Below are 17,739 nucleotides of genomic sequence, written 5' to 3'. Positions count from 1 at the left end.
CCCTCAGAAATATATGGTGCTTGACGCTATTTTCATATGCAAAGCATCATGTTTGAACATGACCTTCTAAGCATGACATTGGTAAAAGTTATGCTTAGGAGGTTGGTTGCATCGTAAATATCCAATAATGAAGTCATCAGCCTCCTCTCAGCATAAAAATTAAATGTTTAATTTTTCAACATAATTTGCAACTTTTGTTAAAGCTGCATTAACTGATCTTTTTTGGCCACTTGTGGTCAAAGTAAGGCAAGTTTATTCGTATAACACCTTTCAAAGAGAAGGCCAGTCAAAGTGTTTTACATGAACGGCATTAAGAAAAGGAACACAAGATAGACTTTACACATTGGGTTCATCCCAAAGGTGTTGGATGGGGTTGAGGTCACAGCTCTGAAAAGGCCAGTCAAGTTCTTCCACACCAACCTGGGAAAACCATTTCTTTATGGAGCTGACATTGTGCACGGGGGCATTGTCACATTGAAACCATAGACTGTATATAAGAAGTGGACGTAGTCACGGTCACGTCACCCATTGGTTTGAGGACTGCGGTTTTGAAACCTTTGGTTTGGCATTTTGTCCGTCACCATCTTGTTTTTTTAGATCTAGAAGTGACACGAGAGGTTGGAGCTAAGCACATCCGAATGCTGAATAAGTTTAGGCGACCAAAAAGGGTTAAAGTTCTAAGACGAAAACACGGACAACTCCCAACGCCGAGGTAGCAACCTGTCAGTCACAACCGGAGCATTTGAATCAAGGCCGTAGCCATAGGGTCAACAGTAATCTCTTATTCAAAACAGTAAAATTAAATGTAAATGGATCTTTAGTGTCCCTGCTGCTGCTGCTGCTGCATTTGCCTTTGTTTTACCACATTAAGCTCCCTGTTGAGGTATGGTTGTTTAATATCAAAGAAGTTTGTGTAATGAATTTGTGAGTAAAATGGACTGTTGTACTTTGGGCTCTTTACTTTCTAATTTTACATTTCATTTACAACTTCAGTTCAAACAATTAGCAATTAGTCAAACAGTAAAGTGTGTGCTCTATTATTTCACTTAAATTGAATTAAACAGGTTTTATTGTGTCCAACGTCCTAACTGTAATTACAAGATATCTGCAGATCCTGAAAAGTCTTAAAAAGCACAAGAAAGGCCTTAAAATGTATTAAAAAGTCTTAAATTTAATTTACAAAGGTAAAGTAAATATGTCCTCTTGCCTGCTATGGGCAGTAATATTGGTTATAAAGTATTTTCATATCCAATTGCAGGGTGTCGAGAGACGTTACACACTTACAAACTAAAAGAATACTTTTATTTTGTAGTTTCAGTCAGCAATATCAGACCTATAACAAACACTGTTAATACTGCAGTGGCTAGGAAGCTCATTGTCTCACTTAAATTAATAAATAATTTTGATTTGATTAATTCATACATTTTATGCCACTTATGCGGATCCAGGTCACGCTCATTTTAATTATTATATCATAAGGAATTATTGTTATATACTGCTGGGATACACTGAAATGAGTTAGTGACACACTGTAAAAACCATGATGCTTCTCTGTTTGTTCATGATTAACATACGAACCTCTTTAAAGACAATAATGATCTGTACAGTATGATCTCTTTAGTTACCCTGCTGTCAGTGTGCTTCTCTCATCACATTATAGGTGAAGTTAAAGTGTCATTTTTTCCCTTTTAACATTTTTATAAAACCTCAAGAGCACCAACAACTATCGTTAACCACTGGAACACAGTAGGACAGTTTGATATGTTAATTGTAAATGTTTATTTACTACACAACCGAAAAACACAACAAGTCAAAAAAGAATAAATATTCTATAAAGGGGGAGTTTATAGGCAAATAAAGCACTTCACTCAGTAGACAATACAAACAGGGATTAGCCTAATAAAAGCCTTAAATATAACACCTTAACCATAATATTACCAAAAATCATAAACTTTGCATTTTGCAAATGAAACATTGCACGTTAGCGATTTATTCTTCTTTTGTTTTGGGGTTAGTCCATTACTGCAAAGGCATGCAGGGTGACCGTGAATGAGCTGCTTTACCAAGTGGTAAATGGAAATGCAATATCAATACACCAATATCCCTGGGTCAGTGCCAATGCAGGACAACAATCTTTTTCTACGTTTTATTTCCCTAACCTTCACAATAATGTAGTTTTCATGAATGGATTTGTAGAAATAATCAAACGAATTGATCGTAATCTGCGATTTTTGCAGAATGGTCCAATATCTTCTGTTTGGAAAATGTATTGCAGTGTTAAAACTCAAATTGTATTTTTGTCACATATTAAAAACTGCAGACGTTAGCGTAGCTTTGTTTCATGGCGTAAAAATGACACACAAAAAGTCTAAAATGCATCGTCATGACACATAGTAAGTCCGTGTAATGTCATGCTATTTATGCCTTCCTGTGAGACTGAGTTGGTCAAACACACTGCCTTCTAATAGAAATGAACTGAAATCACTAAATCTGCATCTTTACACACAGATGCAACACTAACACACAAAAACATGTATATGGCAAGGCTTACTGATTCCAGTCTTTAACTTAAAATGGCACAAACATGAATATATTTGATGTGTTGCAGAGTAACTTACTGAACTACATACAGTAAAGATTCTCTGTGTGAATGATGCTGTGGTGCATCTTTCTGGGAGTTGCTCTCACAGCGTCAACAAGGATCTAAACGGAAAGACAAAAGCATTTTTGGTATTTAGAGAAGATTCATTGTGTGTGTGTGTGTGTGTGTGTGTCTGTGTGTGTGTGTACCTTTTATGTCACTGTTCTCTTGTGTCTGCTTCTCTGGCAGTTTCTTCCAGGTCAGTTTGAAGTCAGTCATTCCCTGATTAGTGAGTGTTGCACGCAACTGAAGAAGAAGAAGAAAGATGATACTCAAAGTATTTTGTTTTGTATCCCCTTTTGTTCTTTTTTGCTCACGCTCCCACACACACACACACACACACACACACACACACACACAGACATTCCTGTACTTCTATCTTTGTGAGGACACTCATAGACATTATACATTCTCTGGCCCTTTACCCGAACCCTTACAATCACAACTAACCCCAACCCGTTCCCTAACATAAACCTAACCTGAACCTTAAAACCAAGTCTGAACACTCAAACAGGCCTTTGAAGAAGTGAGGACCGTCCTCACTTTCCAAAAATGTCCTCATTCTGCAGTTGGTCCTCACACAGATAGATGTACAAGTACACACACACACACACAATACCTGCCGCAGCATTTCGGCATTGCAGGCTGGATCTTCCATGTTTGCGCTGGTCTCGATCTTCATCCTCACAACTTTTTTCTGTGCTTTGTAAACTGCACAGGGTCACAAACAACAGGCAGACATTTCAGAAAAAAACTCATACAAGAGATCTGTGTTTTCTAACAGCTGGGCTGAGAAATTAACTTCTTTTAATTAATCATTCAAGTTGGTCAAAACAAGGTGATTTGACTGCATTTTGCGCTGCAGTTTTCTGTCATTTTATCTCTTAAATATCAATCAGTAGTGAAAATAACGTTAGCTGCAGTCCCAGTTTCGGCCAGCAGCAGTATCGGTTTGTTTTAGGACTATACACTTTCCATGCTGTGTGTAATAAATCAGTTCCTCACATGTCACTTCTGTCATCTAACTCGAGCTTTAAATGTGGAAATGTTTGAGAGATTCATACTTCCATAGCAGAAGAAAGGGTATGTCGCGTTGCAGGGCTCATCCGTCCAGGTTCCATCTGTCAATGCGACGGCACCACAACTGTTTTCCCCGTTCACGTTGTCAGGTTGTCCATTTTGCCAGTTTGTGAACGTGTATTCCTCTTCGGGTTCTGAGGGTCCTGACCAATACCATGATTTAGATCTTTTGAGGCCAATCCACGCTATGCTATCGCTATCGCTATCGTCTCCGTCAACGTCTGTCAGAAGCCCCTGGACTTCAGAATTGATACTCGTGTTAGAGATAGTGACCAGAACGTCCTCTTTGCTTTCACATTGGATTCTGGCGTCATTCCAAGTCATCCTTTTGTGACCAACAAAGTAGTTGTCACCTGTTGAGATGAAGACAATGAAGACGTGGAAGAAATAGTTAAAAAATAGTTTTTCAGTAAACCGTGAGCAGATGGATTTAGACCACAGGTGTAGCAAAACTGAGCAAGTATTAGCAGTACAATGCATGTGAACAGCCACTATTAGTTGTGTTGTCGAGTAAAAAAAACAAACAGCTGTCTACTCCATAATATCACTGTACAACTATGAGTGTTTCTGTAGTTCAAAAAGAGTGAAACGTCATCAAAATATAAATAAACTATTAAATGATGATGTATTATTATGGATTAAGCTAACCAACAGTATATAAAGTAGTGGAAGCTTGCCTTTTACCAGCTCCATCATTAGCGATACTGATACACATTAATGCATCACTAATTCTCATTCAATAATATAATATATAGTATTCTGAAATGGCCCTACCGCCTGCATAATGAGTACTTTTACTTTTGGTAATTTAAAGGGACAGTGTGTAGGATTCAGCGACATCTAGTGGTGTGATTGCAGATTGCAACCAACCGAATACTCCTCCGCTCACTCCTCCCTTTCCAAGACTGCGGTAACGTGAGCCGCCGAGTGCTAAACCATAGTAATGCCGTTCACCTCGCTCAGAGGCCGTCCTTACCATAATAACACTACTTTAGGAGCAACGGTACCACAGTTTAGCTCTCTGCGACTCACGTTACCGTAGTTTCACAATCGTTTTTGGAGAACGTTCAGGTAACATGAAAAAGTGAAAGTGTTTGGTTTGCCGTAGAAACATGGTGGAGCGACATGACGGACTCTGTGAAGAGGACCCGCTCCCTATGTAGATATGAACGAAAACACAATGATTCGTAGTTTCAGGTGATTATGAAAACAGTTTTGAATATTATATTCCATTTCTGCTAATTGATCCTGTTCCTTAAAGTATTTAAAGTAAAACATCCGAGTACTTCTTCCACTACTGATAACATATAATATAGTAGTTTAAGCTAAACAACTGAAATGTTTTGACCCAGGACCTCCAAAATTTGGATCAAGCAGCTTGTGAAAAATAAGCTGTCCCAAATTCAGCAGGCCACACACGTTATTCCAATATTGCATATCTTCTGCTTCTATGTAGTAGATTATTAGTTCTACTGGTTATAAGTTCTGTCTTATGTCATTTTCTGGTTGTAGCTATAGTGTGTGCGCTGGGCAGCTGAGAAAGTAAGTATCATATTGGACTCAGTTTGGGATCGGGGCCTAAATAAACTATATGTGTAAGCTTATTGCATGTTTTGATTTTAACACCTCAGTCTGCGAAGTAAGTACAGCTGTCAGATAAATCTAGTGGAGTGAAAAGTAGCCTACAGTTCCCTCTGAAAGGCAGAAAATTCAGAAGTCTTCCAGAACAAGAAGCTAAAGCACCAGAATGTCAAAACCGTACTAACCACCATGACAAACATATCCCTTCTTTTCTGAACAGCTGACAACTCTCCAGTTTCCTTCCGGATCCATGGCCACGCAGATCTCATCAATATTAACGTCATCTGGCTGACCAAATCCCCAATTGAAATACGTGGCTGGTTGTCCATCCACCCAGGTCCATTCTGACATGTTCTCAAACAGTCCGATCCAGGCCTTGCCCGTGTACCCCTCAGGTGGAGTGTTCATCATCGCTGTAACGTTTTCCTTGTTAACTATTTGGGCCATTGATGTGTGCTCCAAGGAGCAGTAGGCTAGTGCATCATCCCAAGTCATCTTCTGGCTGATGAAGTAGTAGACGTTTGGAAAGGACGTGGAGAGCACGCAGAAACCTGAGGAGGGAAGTGGATCTGTTGAAATGTAGGATTCTTTAAACCCCCTTCAGCCCCCAGGAAAAACTGACATGGCCATTTTCAAAGGGGTCCCTTGACCTCTGACCTCAAGATATGTGAATGAAAATGGGTTCTATGGGTACCCACGAGTCTCCCCTTTACAGACATGCCCACTTTATGATAATCACATGCAGTTTGGGGGCAAAAAACTTTTTTTTTCATGCAGTATAAATGTGTTATTTTCTCCTATTCTAAAATTGTGTATTTGAATATTTTTGCATACTGGGGTCCCTAAACAGTCTTTGAATTACATAAATTGTGTATCACCGCAAAGCTGAGACTCTTGTGGATCCAATGAGCCCAACTGTATTCATGTGTGATGATGTCAGTCCCCATAGTAGACATTTCATTGTAGTGAGACCATGTTTTGAAACTTGACCTCACTGTATAAAATGACCTGTGTTGACCTCTATGATAGTCACAGCCTCATGAAACTTTACAGCCACAACCTAGAGACCTAGAGCATTCAGAGGATGGATGGCTTTCCTAGCTAGATTGACAATAAGGGGGTTTCTGATTAATTTACACAACAGAAGTGCTCGCCATCCAATCACTGAAAAATGCAATTCTTGCAGAAATCACCAAATGTAAAAAAAAAATGTATACCAAATCACAGCATGTCTTTTTCTATGGTGTTCCTCAAGGTCTTGGTGTCTTAATGTGGTATTTTGGAGGGATTATTGATAATTTTTATCAATTCTCAAGAGGTAAAAATGGTTAAATTTAGCACCAAATCTGTGTAACAAATGGTATCAACCCAAAATTGCTGCAACAACTTAAGACATAATAGAGCACGGGGATGTACATCATATACTTCTATCATAATGTTCTAAGCCCTTATACACTTTTACAATTATTTTTAAATAATTAATTAATTAATTAATTAATTAATTAATTTTTATTTCTGATTTATGACTAGAAGAATTTGACACACAGTGCAGAGCTGCATCTCAAATTAATCTTCAGGTTCCCAGCTTTCAGATGACGTACACCACTTCTATGTGATATCTACTGTTGACATGCTATCTCCGCTATTGTGGGTCTCAGAGGGGAAATTAAAATACCTTTTTACTAAGAAATAAGTATATTTATGCTTTGTTTTGATATGTGTACTTGTTTGGACAAAATTGTATATACCAAAAAAGAAAGAAAAAAATACAAACATGTACCAATACCATATACCCACACACCTCCCTGATGGAAATTCAGACTACGTGATGGTTTGTTCCATCTATCTATCATCATCAATGATCACATGAATCACATCTCACCTGTGAGCAGGAGTATCACAAACACAGTCCCGTCCATTCTGACTTTGATTAACTGTGGACGAAAAAAGAACATGAGAGCTGAATTAGCACTCACACATTTTAATGAGACATTTCAATGAGATCCTTTACTTTGCCGAGTCTTTTGGACTGCTATCATACGTATCCTCTGCATTGTATTAGCCTGCCTAAAGTTTTTATCCATAATAATACATCATCATTTATTTGCAGATTATATTTGTTATTATTAATTTGAATCTGTAAAGAAACTAAAGGTATTACATAAATGTAGTTGAGTAAAAAAGTACAACATTGGCCTCCAAAATGTAGTGGTGTTGAGCTGCTTTTAGCTCATATGCTGCACAGAAGCTGAAGAACTGACACTTAACCTCAAGACTAACTTAGTGTTGTAACCTTTTCTTTGGCTGTTTTTAGATCTGGCTTCTATTTGTGTTTTATTCTCTTGTTTTATGCAAAACATTTTGTACGTTTTGTGTAGACAAGTATATATTGATTTAATTTAATGTATTTATCAAGTTTCCCCTCGTTTTACATTTTCATTTAACCCGTTTCTGTGAATTTGGTTAGACCAAAGGTCTGCAACCTGCGGCTCCGGAGCCACATGCGGCTCTTTAGCTCCTCTCCAGTGGCTCCCTGTGGATTTATAAAAATGGAAATGAATAATATTTTTATTTATCATTGTTGTAGGTCTATGGTACGACGGAGTATTAGGGCCACATTGAGGAAAAATAAATAAATCTGAGATTTCGAGAATAAAGTCATGATATTACGAGAATAAAGTCAAAGGTTTACGAGAAAAAAGTCATAATATTATGAGAATAAAATCTGAAATTTAAGAGAATAAAAGTCGTAATATTACAATAATAAAGTCAAAGGTTTACAAGAAAAAAAGTTGTAGTATTATGAGAATAAAGTCATGATATTATAAAGTAGAAATTGTACGTGTTATTTCTTTTTTTCTCGTAAAGTTATGATTTTATTCTGGAAATCTCAGATGTTTTTTCCCTCAATAATCCTGTGGTGATAAAGTTTCGACAAGCTGCATAAAATAAAGTCATATTTCCTTTATGCAGTTTCTACTCTTTTAATCTTTTCTGATTTATGTCACATTGCATTAATAAAAATAAAGCAATTTAATACAATAACAACACATGAAGCTACGTATGTACCAAGATATCCTCTTACCAAATGTTAAATTTCTTCAGTTGTCGAACACGAGCAGCTGTCTGTCCTCTTCAGTGTTAGACTGTTGTGTTTAAGGTTGTTTTTATACGTTAATGCAAATCAGTACAGTAGACTTACAGCTGAATGATTAACTTTGAAAGACACGGATTGGATGAGAAAACTGTGAAACGCCCACGCTGACCAGAAACTCAACCGTTTCCTTTGTCTGAATAAAAGCTATTACTTAAAAAAACTTTACTCAATTTAAACATTTGAAGGTCATCACTCACGGATTATACCAGTAGAGATCATTTAGCTTTGTTGAGCTCTTTATAAGATATGATATGAAATTATATCTGTAGAAACCTTAATATCTGATCAAAAAGAACCAGAAAAAATATGTTTGTATGGTTTGTTAAATAAATGCATAACTGAGAAGAGAGTTTTTCTTAGTTACGGCTAATAGAAGGTAAGCTCAATGCCTTTCGACAAAACACGACATGATGTTTAATGTTACACAACGTCTTAAAGATTAATTAAAAATTTAAAAAAACATTTTTTTAATGTTAAAATCTTATTTTAAGAGCCTAAATTAAACTCAAAAGGAACTAAAAAGTGTATTTATCCCCACATGTTTAAAGGAAAAGTTCAAAATGTTGGAAATAGGCCTACTTATTTGCTTACTTTAGATGAGAAGATTGATGATTGATTGAACACTCCTAACAAACAAGTTTGTGTCGATTAATAAGGTTTAAAGTTGCTGGTAGGTGTATTTTTTTTTTTTACTTTGGACTTGTTTGTATGTTAAATATGACAATTTTAATTCAATACCAATTTATGACAGAAAAACATCAGACTGGAGATTCAGGTTCAGAAGTGCTTTTCTCTTTTATTACCACATTTACATCATCATCAGACCGGACTGGATGTTGACATTATGTGGTCAGTTAGATTTGAATGAATCATCTGGAAATCCCTGAATGTAAATGATCTGAAGTTTGTAACTAGTCTGACTCTTTACGGTGATCAGGTACAAGGAAAATTTACCTGAAACAATTACACAAACCAGAAACAATCAAAAGGTACCCTGTGGAGTTTTTGACCATTACTGTTGTATGGGGACGATGTTGAGGATACTCACAGTTTGTTTAGGTGAATAACACTGAATCTAAACAGAAACTGTTGTTTACAAGAAAACTCCACAGGGCACCTTTAACTCATAAAATTCAACATGATACTTAAAGGGGAAAAAAATCATCTCCTAGAACAGACAGATTTATTCTATTGTTTCCTGTCATTTAAATATATGAAAAGGTCTGCTAGATGTTGTTTGTGTGAATGCACAAAACATCCACAAACATCATCATCATCATCATCATCATCATCAGTGGTTGCTGTTTGTGTGGTCTCTTGGATTTGAATGATACATTTAAAGAGATTTGAATACAAAGACGATCTAGTTGTGTTAAAACGTCTACGGAGAAGAAACCTACACCGATTTAAAAACCACTGATCTAACATTCACTTTTAAAAACTTTTTTAAAATCACAACATGTTTTAAGTCTCTACAGTGAGCACAGTCTACCTGTGAATATTTACCTGTTTGTATGGGATGATGTGGAGAAAGCTCCTCCAAATGTATGAAGCACCTCTACAGGTGTGTTCACTTTGTGCTTGATGAATTGCAGGTGAGTTAGAAAGTGGTTCTGCAGGCTGCTCATGGGTCGTTGGACTCTAAACTCGTTAATATCGGTTCACAATTTACATTCGGAGAGCTTTGAATACAAAAACAATCTCTTCTTGTTAAAACATTGACCTTTGGTGGAAAATAAATCTCTGCAGACCTTCAGATACAGATGATTGAACGACATGCCTATAGTTTAATATCTGAGCAGTGAGGCTACCTCTGTATCCTCAGTGTTTGTTTTATACCTCTTTGTTCACTGATTTTGATATTTGGCTCTTGTTTTTAACATAAAAAATACAACAAGATGCTTGAGTATATTTACTGTATTATTTGTCTGTGTGAGTTTATTCTGCAGCCATTTTTTTCAGGTGATTTATAAGTTTTAGGTCTTAAATTTTGGCTGTGCATCAAGCTGATTGTAATTAAGCCTGAAATGTAATCTTGTTCTGTAATGACCTGGCGCTATATAAATAAATAAATAAATATAATTGTCTTACTACTATATCTATATATACACATCTAATAGTGCTACTTGTAAGAAACATTAGGGCTCAACCCAACCTCTTAGAGAATAAAGCTTTCAGTTATGGAGGATGGAACGTGCCAAAATAAAAAAGAAATACATAAATGACTCGATATATAAATATATATGAGGCATAATGAGGCAGATAATGCATAAAGAAATCTCTAAAGAAAAGAATACATAAATAAATAAGTTTGGGGGAAATAAATAAGAGGTGAAATGCAAAAGTAAATCGTGCATGCACGCAAATTAATAAATAATAATGTAAAAGAAGAGGGGGAAATTAAACAGAAGAGTAAATAAATAAGGGAATTAATACAAAGATAAAAAAAATAAAGAAACAATTTAAAACAGAAATATCAATTGATATCCCATTTTATCACTCAATTAATGCAACATCTAATTTTAATATTATTTTTGCTGCATTTAATGACATTTATTTATTTATCTATTTATTTATTTATTTATTTTGGCAGGTTCTGTACTCCATATCAGATTAGTGTGTTCTTTAAAAAGGATTTTGTTGGAGCTTAACTGATTTGAAATCAGTTCAGCTCTGCAGGCTACTCGTGAATCATTGGACACTAAACTCATATTATGCAGCATTTTGCAAAGAATAGAGTTGAAATCCAGATGCTGTGTGCAAATGGCTCCACCTAATGGAGAACATCTGGCTCTGCTCCTCTGGAGACTCATTGTGCTGATCTAATGTCAGCTTCATTCATTTAAAAACACTTGGATATCAATAACAACACAAACCACAAAGAGTATTCTTCACTTGTATTTATTCATACTATATCATATTTATATTCTATGTTCATCAGATATTTATATATATATATATTTATATAGATATTTACATATGGCAGTGTTGCCAGTCGAAGAAACAGATATTTCAACAAAATGGATGACAAACACATCAAATTCAGTGCTATGCTGAATGCACATAAAGTTCGATAAAAAAAACAAAAACAAAGTGGGGAGAACAGCAACAACACTTGTGTGACTATTTTGTTTTTTACATGTCGCCTTTTTACATGTTACTTGGTTTTCCTGCTCCAGAACGTGCAAATGTAGTGTTGCTGAAAATGGCGTCATCGACTCCCCCAGAAATCACCAGGCAGTGTACAGGCAGTTGACATAATAAACCGTGTAAAAAATTAAATAAAAAGAAATCATATACAAACACTATTTACACTGAAACTGTGAACTGATGCTTTCTGAGGCAAGGGGAGAAGATCCAAGTAATAATTGTTTTGCATTAAGTACAGCCATGCATTAGCAGCGATCGTCACACATTCTTCGATACATTTTCCGATAGCTTGCCTTTCTTTCCTCGCCGACATGGATCAGTCAGAATATTGGACCAAAGAAACATGCGGTATGTAGGGTATATAATGTCTCTCGCGTACACCTGCTCATCAGAGGATACGCTTTGGAATTAAATGTCTTTTGGATCGTCCAATTGGTGGTTTCTCTTCATATTATTTCATGAAGCCAGTTAAGTACTCTTCGTTCTCTCGAAAATATAAAAGCGCCTCCATCTTTGCAAAACTAACAACCTCTGACACACATGCACTTGCGTGTGTTTGTGTGCAACAAGCGTAAGCTATCGCTCTATAAATACAGTATATTCTTTCTCTCTTCAGACCACACATGGTCTACTTAACGAAAATAGAAATAAAAAATAACTGTCGATACATTCTAGAAACAAACTGGGTTGGTCGAATCCAGAAGGTGACGGGGCAGTAAGAGGCAGGTCGAGGTGGAGGTGTGTGGATGAGGTGGAGGGTGCAGGTGAACCCCCTCGGGAAGCTTTCATGGGTGCACTTTGAAGGAGAGCAGTTCCTCTGAGTGCATGTTGTTGAGTGAACGCAGCTCGGGAAGCTTGAGCAACAGCTTGGTGAAGGTGGTGGCCGCCTCCTCGCCGTGGTTCTGCATCACCAGGTGCCGCAGCCCCCGGATCAGTTTGTCCTGCAGGGCCTCGACTGAGTTCAGGTCTTGGATTCCTGAGCGATCTGTGCCAGCACAAAAAAGGAGGGAGAAAGTGTTAATGCTGGAGGACAGAACAGGGCTTCATTAATGTTTCTTTGTATGACTTCTACATCAACATATTCCACCGTAAGTGTTCTTACCGGCTGAGACGAGCACCACGGCCGTGAAGAGGCTCATTTCGTCAGAGTCGAGCCGCAGCGCCGCCAGCTTCTCGCTGAACTCGCACATGGAGTTGAGCAGCTCGCCGGCGCCCAGTGACCTCAGGGTGTCAAGGCTGTAGCGTTTGCCGCTCAGGAAGGTCACCGTGCGCTCGACCACGTTGAACAGAGAAGCGAATCTGACCATCAGCACCTGGGAGTCAAGAGAGGGAAGGAGGATTTTTAGTTTTTCATTCGTGCAGATAAACAAGGGACTCAAAAGACATCCTGTGATAAGTTTGTAGATCTAACTGACTGAGTCTCGTCTCTTACAACTAGAAAAGTCTTTAACACATTGTGAAGTCTCTTTCATTTCCATTCCAACTGTTATCAGAGCAAATATTATTCAGTCTGCTCTGTTTGGGAGAGCCACAGTGGCGCCTATATTCCCAGTATTTGAAGAGCCCTACCCTGTTTGATTTCAAAGCGAGCGCAGAATAACAAGGAGTGTTTATGTTTTGCTTGTTTGCCCTCTTACCTCAAAAGTGCCGGCTTTCAACAGACCGACTTGGTCGTGCTCGGGAAGGTCGCGGAAGCCCGGGATCCTCTTGGCGAAGTCGACCACCTCCCGCACGGCGGGGGTGAAGCTATTGGAGAACTCCTCCCAGACCTCCTGGCTCGGCTTGTGGGGGTCCACGAAGGGTGACGTGTTCATTGGACAGACCTGGAAAAAACATCAAGGTCAGTCAGCGAGGTTGATCAAAAACGCCTAACTTTAAGTTTCCAGAATAGTAATATCAATTTCAATTATGAAAAAGATAAATAACTCACCAAGTGTGATCTACGATTCATGCAGCTGGTTGGTCCATGATAACCACTTGAGGCAGTTTGTGTGTTAAAGCCGTGCTGTCTTTGGCTGTCTCCTGATGCTGGACAGCTAGGGGCGCTGTTGAGCTGCTGCTGCTGCTGGTAAACTCCACTGTCCTCCCTGTAAGCGACGTTGGTGACGTGTTGGCCGTTACTGTATGAACCGTGCTGGTTGTTGTTCCAGCAGCTCCAGCTCTCCTGTTGCCCCTCCGTACCCGACGTGGGCGAGGCCTGGCCCTGTCTCGGCGACCTCTGTTGGCTGTATGCGAAGGCATCTTGATGCTGCCTGCTCACGTTGACGAGGGCCTCGTCCTCGCCGCTGTCTGACGCGCAGGAGGAAGGGGAGCTGGAGTTGGTGTCCATGGAAACCACAAACTCTGAGTCCTGGGGGCACCGCGGGGACGAGGGGTTGGAGCACGACGGGGAATCGGAAGCAGAAGAAGAGGAAGAGGAGGGTGAGGAGCTGACGTCTCTGGTGACGGAGTCCATGGGCAGCGAGGGGCTCTGGTGGCCGTGCAGCATGCTGTGCAGCTGGCTGTTGCTGCTCATCATGTTGTTCATTGCGTTCTGCATCTCCAGCAGCATCCTTTGCTTTTCCCTCTTTGGGATGCGGCCAAATCGGACAGCTGGGAGTAAAAAAAAAAGGACAGCCATTAGATTGTGTGAACATTACCAGCACCAAAAACAAAAAGCTTTAGAGTAAATGAGCTGAATGAAATTCAAACTAAATGCACCGCTTACCATCTCTGGACATGCCGACACCCAGACACTTCTTGAACCGACACTGCTGGCAGCGGTTCCTGTTGATCCTCATGATGGTGCAGTTCTCCATCTTAAGACACTTCTTGTACTGGATGTTCTGCTGGATGCTTCTCCTGAAGAAGCCCTGAAGAACCAAACGAGAGGAGCATTAGTCATGTGAGCATCAGCGATAGATAGAATATGAGTAAAACTCGCAGAGAAGGCGACGCCTCGTTCTGGTAAACGGGTCTCACCTTGCAGCCCTCACAGGCGTGGACGCCATAGTGGAAGCCAGAGGCCACATCACCGCACACTTTGCACAACAGCACCATGCCGTTGATTTCTGCAAAAACAAAAAGATAAGCCGTTAGTCAAGTGCACCTGATCAGCAACATTTTTTTTCAACAGTGTGGTATTTTGATTGTAAAGACTTTGATGTTGTGCTTACTGGTAATGCTGCTCTTGCCAGATGTGGATGAGCGTCCAGCCTTCTCCATGCCGCGCTTGGTTGGCGGAGAGATGTCCACCACCATGCCCACGGCCCTGCTGGGCAGCGACTGGCGGGACACCGACTGTGATGTGGACAGGTAGCCTCTGCTGGGGCTGGTGCTCATCATACAGGGCTCTGGGCTGGAGGAAGATCCAGAGGAAATGTAGGCAATGACGCCTGCTGTTGAGAGAAGGTGACATAGTTATAGCAGGTTAATTACTTCCCTTTCTTTCAAAGGCTGTCGATGCAATTGCATCCAATGTCCATGAAGGTTTCGTTACCAATTGTATATGATGGTGGCGTTGCAGACATTTAGACTCGTCCTACTGCTGCTGTTCTAGTGTGAACCATTGAGCAAACACAAAATGTGTGGCGTGTGTCTGTGTGACACTTTGTTTTTATGTCAATCTATCTCTGAGAACACACCCACTCTATACTACTCATCACGCTCGCCAAACTGTGACCCCAGAGACTATAACAGGAACATGAGCCGCAGTGATAAAAAAAAATTATAGTAGCAGTGCCAATGTTTCCGTGTGCCAAATAAACAAAACTCTTGGCTGTACATCAAGTACTAGTGCAATCTGACACGCCTAGACAGCAGAACACTCCAAAATATGTGTGTGTTTCCTTTGCTGCCAAGGTTTGACCTGCTTTATCTCCTCCAGTTAGTTTGCTGGTGGTTGGATAACGCTATTACATAACAAACATGGGTCTCTGTGCTATGGGGAGTGTGATCCAGGCAGGGTGAATGAAGCACTGAAGCAACACAAACAGTATAGTGGGGAGAAAATAATGCAAAAGGGAAGACAGATCCACTGTTTGGGTTATTATGTAATGACAGGTTTGACCAGTTCATGGTGACAGTTAAATTACAAGAATTTGAAATGGAGTTTGGTGGTAGCCTGAAGCCATGTTACAACCAGAGATCAATTAATTTTCAGAGTAATAAGCAAGTTCCTTATAATTCAACATTGTTTAAGTTCTGTTATAGTGCCCTTGGGCAAGGCACTAGAATTTAACAATTAAAGTGCAATATTTATAATTTTTTTATATGCTTCCATTTGATGTCTTTATTGGAATATATGTGTATAAGATACTAAATTTAGAGGCCATAGATGATTACCTAACCCTCCACAGTGACTGTCCTCTTTCACAGCCCACCCACACGTGGACCTGTCATGAATTTCGAGGGGTAGAAAAAAAATCTAGGTCATGGGCTGCTGTATCTCTCTCTCTTCCTCCTCCCACCACCATCACCACCAACACCACCAACACCACCGTCTCACGGTCTCACGTGTACCTCGCAGTGCAGCCTCTGCTGCTGTACAGCGTGAATTATGCAAGGCTCTACGTCACAGGCTGCGCTCCAGCCAATCAGAGACGCGTCCGTTCAGAACGCGTGCTCTCAGAGAGCAGCCAATCAGAGGCGTGTTCCAGGAGGAGCGTGTACACACGGACACATGGCTAGACTACGATGTGCATGTGAGACAGGCCGAGGAACATAAACACACTGCTGTTGTGTCAACGTGAATGGAGCACAGACAGACAATGTCATAAATAAACTTTTTTTTTTTATATATTTACTGTATTGTTATTATTGTTATTATATATATATTTATATCTTGTTCTAATTGTTTTGTTATCACTATTATTTTGTCATATTATTTCTTTATATTAATGTTGTCTCTATAGCTGGATGCTTCAGATAAGCCCAGTGTTTTTTTTTTTGCCTCTTCCTGCACTGTATATTATTCATTTATTTTTTTGTTATGTTGTATATTCTTAAATTGTGCAAAACAAATAAACAAATAATAAATAAACTTATAAAAAGTGTGCACTTAAAGCAAGCAATAGTTTCAATGACAAGACACCATTCATTTGTGTTCTGCCCCTCCTAAGATTGTTATTTCCTGGATCTATTCAAGAGTATGATGCATTCATTCAAATAAACTCAAGCCACAAATATGCATTAGCATAACTCAACAGTGTAATATTTCCACATTAATAGGGAGATGAATGTAATGTATGTGTGATAATTAATTTTAAGAATGAATTATATATAAATGTATATTTAAATGATAACACAATAATTGCAGTAAAGTCTGTATATAGATATATTTAAGAGTATAATGCATTGAATAAACTCGAGCAACAAATATGCATTTTTCATAACTCAACATTGTAATATTTCCACATTAATAGGAAGAGACACTTGATATATATGTGTGAGAATTAATTTTAAGAATTAATTATATATAAAGAGGTAATTTCTTTACCACAATAATTGCAGTAAAAGTCTGCACAGTGCATGCAATAAAAAACATTTTATTCAATATGAAATAATTGTCCTCTTACCAGGCTTAGTTGTTCCCATGTCCTCAGGCATATATATATGATCCAGGAATAGGAAAAAATCTCCAAAAGGTGATTCAATGTTGTTCTGTCACAGGTTGAACAAAATGACTTAAAGTTGACTAGTTTAAAGGTTGCAGCTCATATCAGGAGTCTGATGATGATAATAATGTATCAGGAGGTCCTTGTCTCTGAGAGAGCAGCAGTGGACTGGTAGGTCTGAGTCTGAGCAGCTCCTCCTTATTGAGTGTGCCTGAGGTCGGTTAGTCAGGGGAACTAAATGTTCTCCATCGTGGGGCTCGCCCATGTGACCTATTTGTCGGCTCCTCCCACCGCCCACCGGCTGCTGGAGCCACTTTAACCCAGTGACACACTTTCAGGACACCGGCAGGGCGGAGCCAGCCAGCCTCGTGGCCGGAGGCGAGGAATGGTAACATCGTGCTCACGTTGCACAGCTCAACGTGAACCGTGTACAACCAACTGTACAGTACAGTCATCGTGCTGTCCGTGGAGCAGCCTGTCAGGCTTGTTTTTTAGTCCGTTAAAGGGTTTTTTTCAGCGCTGACAAGCTGCAGCAG

The 17,739-nt window shown here is 39.2% G+C and overlaps 2 protein-coding genes across 6 annotated transcripts; both read right to left on the bottom strand.

Moving 5' to 3' along the window:
- Window positions 1–1,764: 1,764 nt before the first annotated feature.
- LOC119497462 (macrophage mannose receptor 1-like) lies at window positions 1,765–10,191 on the bottom strand. Of its 3 annotated transcripts, XM_037785603.1 has the most exons (8): window positions 9,966–10,187; window positions 8,388–8,448; window positions 7,185–7,236; window positions 5,488–5,853; window positions 3,706–4,074; window positions 3,261–3,352; window positions 2,791–2,887; window positions 1,765–2,703 (listed from the first exon to the last, which is right to left on the bottom strand). In XM_037785603.1, exons 3-8 carry the CDS (start codon window positions 7,219–7,221, stop codon window positions 2,693–2,695), a joined length of 972 nt encoding a protein of 323 aa, XP_037641531.1. In that variant the 5' UTR covers window positions 7,222–7,236; window positions 8,388–8,448; window positions 9,966–10,187; the 3' UTR covers window positions 1,765–2,692. The 3 variants fall into 3 exon arrangements, with proteins under 3 accessions (XP_037641531.1, XP_037641533.1, XP_037641532.1); XM_037785605.1 differs by lacking the exon at window positions 2,791–2,887 and having other exon boundaries at window positions 9,966–10,191; XM_037785604.1 differs by lacking the exon at window positions 8,388–8,448 and having other exon boundaries at window positions 9,966–10,188.
- Window positions 10,192–11,344: 1,153 nt separating this feature from the next.
- nr1d2a (nuclear receptor subfamily 1, group D, member 2a) lies at window positions 11,345–17,427 on the bottom strand. Of its 3 annotated transcripts, none has more exons than XM_037785598.1 (8): window positions 17,165–17,427; window positions 14,765–14,986; window positions 14,571–14,659; window positions 14,317–14,461; window positions 13,540–14,201; window positions 13,247–13,432; window positions 12,712–12,922; window positions 11,345–12,594 (listed from the first exon to the last, which is right to left on the bottom strand). In XM_037785598.1, exons 1-8 carry the CDS (start codon window positions 17,193–17,195, stop codon window positions 12,395–12,397), a joined length of 1,746 nt encoding a protein of 581 aa, XP_037641526.1. In that variant the 5' UTR covers window positions 17,196–17,427; the 3' UTR covers window positions 11,345–12,394. The 3 variants fall into 3 exon arrangements, with proteins under 3 accessions (XP_037641526.1, XP_037641527.1, XP_037641528.1); XM_037785599.1 differs by having other exon boundaries at window positions 14,765–14,983; XM_037785600.1 differs by lacking the exon at window positions 17,165–17,427 and adding an exon at window positions 15,088–15,133 and having other exon boundaries at window positions 14,765–14,983.
- Window positions 17,428–17,739: the final 312 nt, after the last annotated feature.

Source organism: Sebastes umbrosus, chromosome 11 (genome assembly GCF_015220745.1).
Source record: "Sebastes umbrosus isolate fSebUmb1 chromosome 11, fSebUmb1.pri, whole genome shotgun sequence".
Classification (NCBI taxonomy): Eukaryota; Metazoa; Chordata; class Actinopteri; order Perciformes; family Sebastidae; genus Sebastes; species Sebastes umbrosus.
The sequence above is the reverse complement of the archived record's forward strand: the minus strand, read 5'-3'. Positions and strand labels throughout refer to the sequence as shown.